This window comes from Oratosquilla oratoria, chromosome 5, assembly GCF_046742065.1.
Source record: "Oratosquilla oratoria isolate Oo_2021 chromosome 5, ASM4674206v1, whole genome shotgun sequence".
Lineage (NCBI taxonomy): Eukaryota > Metazoa > Arthropoda > Malacostraca > Stomatopoda > Squillidae > Oratosquilla > Oratosquilla oratoria.
Genome location: NC_134781.1, coordinates 12033882 through 12038881, shown reverse-complemented (window position 1 = coordinate 12038881; position 5000 = coordinate 12033882). Strand labels below are relative to the sequence as shown.

The window sequence follows — 5000 nt, the reverse complement described above, 5'->3', positions numbered from 1 at the left end:
TGTTAGTTTATTCTCAATTTTAAATCCTTGCCTGTTTGTCCAAACAGGCAAGGATTTAGAATTCAAGACTAAGACTCCTGTGTTTCCTACTCCGCTTACGTCATATATATATATATATATATATATATCAATATATCTACATATCTATCTACATATATATTTATATATATATGTATATATATAAGTATATTTAGATATTTGTATATACATACATATATATATATATGTATATATATATATTTATATATATATATAAATGTGTGTGTGTGTGTGTGTGTGTGTGTGTGTGTATGTGTGTGTGTGTGTGTGTGTGTGTGTGTGTGTGTGTGTGTGTATGTGTGTGTATGTCTATGTATGCATGTGTGTGTGTGTGTGTGTGCGTATATGTATATATATATATGTATATATATATATATATATATATATATATATATTATATTATATATATACATACATATATATCAATATATATATAAAATATAGATGTATATATATATATATATATGTATATATATATATATGTATGTATATATATATACATATATATATTTATATACATATACATATGTATATATATATATATATGTATATATATATATATATATATATATATATGTGTGTGTGTGTGTGTGTATAAATATAATATATGATATATAATATATTTATATATGTATATGTATATGTATATGTATGTATATATATATATATATATATATATATATATATATATATATATATATATGTGTGTGTGTGTGTGTGTGTGTGTGTGTGTGTGTGTGTATTTATATGTATATATATATATATATTTATATATATGTATATATACATGTATATATATAGATAGATACATATATATATATACATATATATATATTTATATCTCTATATATGTATATATGTATGCATACATGTATATATATAATATGTATGTGTATATATATATATATATATATATATATATATATATATGTGTGTGTGTGTGTGTGTGTGTGTGTGTGTGTGTGTGTGTGTGTGTGTGTGTGTGTGTGTGTACTGTATATCCACTAGCCGGGAACGATTGTCAGACAGTCTCATAGGTTTCCCTGGGAATTAACTTTGAACTATTGTCTTTGTTATATTGGTTTTGGATTATTTCTGTATCGCATGTTTATAGAGTTTGGAGGAGGAAGATAATCACCAATAGTCAGCTGTACTTATGTTAATAAGTATAGGATATACAGTTAAAGTTATCAAATATCTTGGGCTTAATCCAGGGACTTAGCCCCAGCCCTTAGGTGCTAAAAGGGTACTGGCACCGTGTCTTTTAGGTACAATAAGACCCTGTTTACTCCAGTGGGTTGAACCACGGTGGTTTGAAATTTTCAAAGATCTTGGGTTCAGTCCGGGGACCAGGCACCAGTCCTTGGAGTTGCAAGGAACAAATACGATAAACATGTGCTTACCGGTGGGTTTGGTGGATCTTCGGGGGTGGGCTTCTGGCCCTGAAGACGAATGCTCCAGTCTCGCCAGGGTTGTGTAGGTCGGCACCCTTGTTCGTTGAGGAGCTCCCCACATATGTCACGACCATTGACATCGTAGTGGGTGAGCATGTAATATATAGCTGGCTGATGAGGAAAGAATATATTTGTATGTAACTCAAGAAACCCACAGTTGGAGAAAATAAACTTCGAATAAAAGAAGATTCTATATTTCGGCTACCAGGAAAATACATGAGACAATAGACAATTGGGACTTGTAAGCTAAAGACACAAAGGAAAGTGAGGGAAGATGGACTGATGACATTACTCAGACGCGGGGTAAGATGGGGTGGCGGGGGAGGGGGAGGAAGGTTGTATGATTTGGACAAGTTTACTAACCGCCGCGTGGGAAATAATGTCAGGAGTCCACTGCCCTTTAGAAATATTAATGTTTGGGCATTCCTCAATTAAAGCTGATTCAGTTATTTTCCTCCTGAAACCGCAGTGGGACTTGAACACTAATCTGGCCTTATCCCACTCGAAAGAATGGTTCTGATTTTTAAGATGAAGAAACACGGGCGATTTTTCCTGCCCATACCTGATTGATCTTCTATGCTCTGCCAATCTAGTGTTCAAGTCTCTCCCGGTTTGACCCGAGTACACCAAATCACAATCTTGGCAGGGCAAACAATAATCGCCGGGTGACTCTACTTCCTTCAGTTTTTGTTGAACGTTCACAATTTGCTTACACACGGTGTTAGGATAGCGATAAGCAATTCTGAGACGTTCATTAGAAAATAGCTTAATAGAAGAATTGATGGTTTTACTTTAGTATATATATATATATATATGTGTGTGTGTGTGCGTATGTGTATATATATATATATATATATATATATATGTATATATATGTATACATATATAGATATATATATACTGTATATATATACACATATACATATATATACACATACATATATATACATATATATGAATATATATATATATATATTTTATACACACACACACACACACATATATATATATATATATATATATATATATATATATATATATATATATATATATATATATATATATAATCTTTACAGGAGATAGACCATTAGCGGGAGAACGGAAAATAAGCAACATTGAAAACCAAGGAAAAGAAAGACGCGGCACTCACGGCAATGAGGGGGATGTATCCTGCGCAGTAGGCGCTCGTTGACCCGGCCATGATACAACCTTTCACGCCCTGAGCCACCAGGACCTCATAGTTAGTGCCAAGGGCGATTTCAGCTTTGATGACTGCCACGAGAGAGGCACACTCCAGGCAGGGCAGATTCCCTGGTGGAATGAAATGAGTTTTAGCATCGGAATTGCTGTGTGTGTATGCGCATGTACGTGTATGAGTATATGTATATACATGTGCATGTGTAAGCATATGTGTGTGCGTTTCTGTATATATATGTGCGTGTGCATGTGCATGTTCATATGTATGTTAGTGTATATATACGTGTTTGTGTACACATGTGTGTGAGTGTGTGTGTGAGTGTGAACGTGAACATGAATAATGTGAAGGTGTAGCAACACGTTGCCACTGCTAGTTTCCCCTAAGTGTACACATCATACTGTTTATAAAATTATCATTCTGTATCGGATTATTATGAATGTCTTTTAAATTACACAGTATATTTCAAATATTATATGTTGTATAAAAATGACTATTGTATTCTTGAATTTATATATGTATACTGTTATTTGCATATTTTGTTCAAAGATTTAATTACTTTTAATATATTATTATATTTATAGCGGACGGGCCTGTTATGTGACTTCAATAAACATTAAAATATACATTAATCATAGTCTAATTAAGACAAATTGCCGTGCATATTATTCCAATGTTTTATAATTATGTATATGTGCATACATATGTGTGAAAGTGGTTACACTGTATTCACATGTATGTATGCAAAAAAAAAAAAAAAAAAAGATAACACGTGCGATATACTGAAATCAAATTACCATCAAATAATAAATATAAAAGGAGAACGCCAAAGAACAACAAAATAACTAAAGAGATAAATAAAAAATTAATAAATAACATCACAAACTCCCTGAGGAGCCGGTTTAAAAAATCGCACTTGTTATCAAAACATATGCATGTACATACTGAGTAAATTCCGACCCTCCCCTTGCTAGTGGGCACCATTAATACCCAAACAACCAATACCCCTTAAATTCAACAACCTATATAAAGGCAAATTAAAACATGCATATAATAAAAAAAAAAAAAAAAAAAAATGCGTACGCACCCCCTGGTCAACCTCATACGCCCTTCTAACAAAATGACCAACACGACCGTCCAACCATATAAAAACCATGCAAGTGGGTCTGCCCCACTCTGTTATACTTAACTTCCTTCATTTTCATTACTGTCGTCTTCTACTAACACCCCAACCCTCCTCCTTAAACCCAGCTTCAAACTATCTATCCCCCCCCCTTTTGTTTTTGTTTGTGACTTCAGCACCTCAGATTTGCAATGTAAATTACACCTGCCAACTGGACACATATATATGGTGCTGATGCAGAGATGACATTTTGATTTGTGGGCAAATCATATGATGCAATGAACTTAATTGTGTATGTAATAATGCCTTCTTTTTGTGAATCCAGAATTCCTTGTGGGAAAATTCTCAATTAATGTGTGTGAAATGGCATAGATCGCAGTGGCAACACTGCTCTGAAGATGAAATCCGCCTCATCAAGGGTTAAATGGACGGACAAGACGTTGGACTACTGTTACATCACGCACGCGCACACGAATAAAGAAATAGGAACATAATATAATGTATTATCAGTGCAGAAATTCAACATTTGTACCTCAGGGAATCCAGATACACCTAGGCTATTATGTAGCTAAGACAGATAAACAAATAGATATATGATAATAATAGTAATAATAATGATAACGATAATAATAATAACAATAATAATGATGATAATAATAATAATAATGTGAAATGATAACATCACCCATTTCCATACGTACCTTTGCTTCTATCATAGAACTCATTGTCTTCTGGTCCTGCAGCCAAATGATGCTGAAAGTCCTTCAGGGGTTTCAGACCGGCCCCCTTCTCCCGACTCCTTGGAACGGCAAAGACACTCACCGTGGCCAAGAGGACTAGTGACACTGTTTACAAACACATCGGGAACATAAAGTTATCTTCAAGTGGTATTCCTTATTGTGAGAACATTATTTGATTATAATGTTAGATGTGTGTTTGTGTGTGTGTGTGTGTGTGTATGTTTGTGTGCGTGTGAAGATGTGTGTGTATGAGTATTTGTGTATTTACCTAATTAATCTAATTGTAACATACAGAAAAGGAAGAACTCTGATGTTTTTGTGTTTGTGCGTGATTATAAGCGTGAAATTACAAGTGTGCTCCTGAAATATTAATGTATATTTCTAAATCCTGAATATGCCTGTGGCATATATTTGTTTAGCACTTCTTCGTTGTCATTCGAACAATATAA

General features: G+C 33.5%; 1 protein-coding gene across 1 annotated transcript in view; it reads right to left on the bottom strand.

Annotated features, from left to right (window-relative positions):
- Positions 1-5000, bottom strand: part of LOC143025368 (sphingomyelin phosphodiesterase-like) — a 19153-nt gene that overhangs the window by 14010 nt on the left and 143 nt on the right. Inside the window, exons 2-4 of the mRNA XM_076184914.1 lie at positions 4513-4656; positions 2644-2804; positions 1443-1604 (exon numbers count right to left, since the gene is read on the bottom strand). Of these exons, the coding sequence (XP_076041029.1) occupies positions 1443-1604; positions 2644-2804; positions 4513-4656 (467 nt within the window). The remainder of the gene's footprint in view (positions 1-1442; positions 1605-2643; positions 2805-4512; positions 4657-5000) is intronic.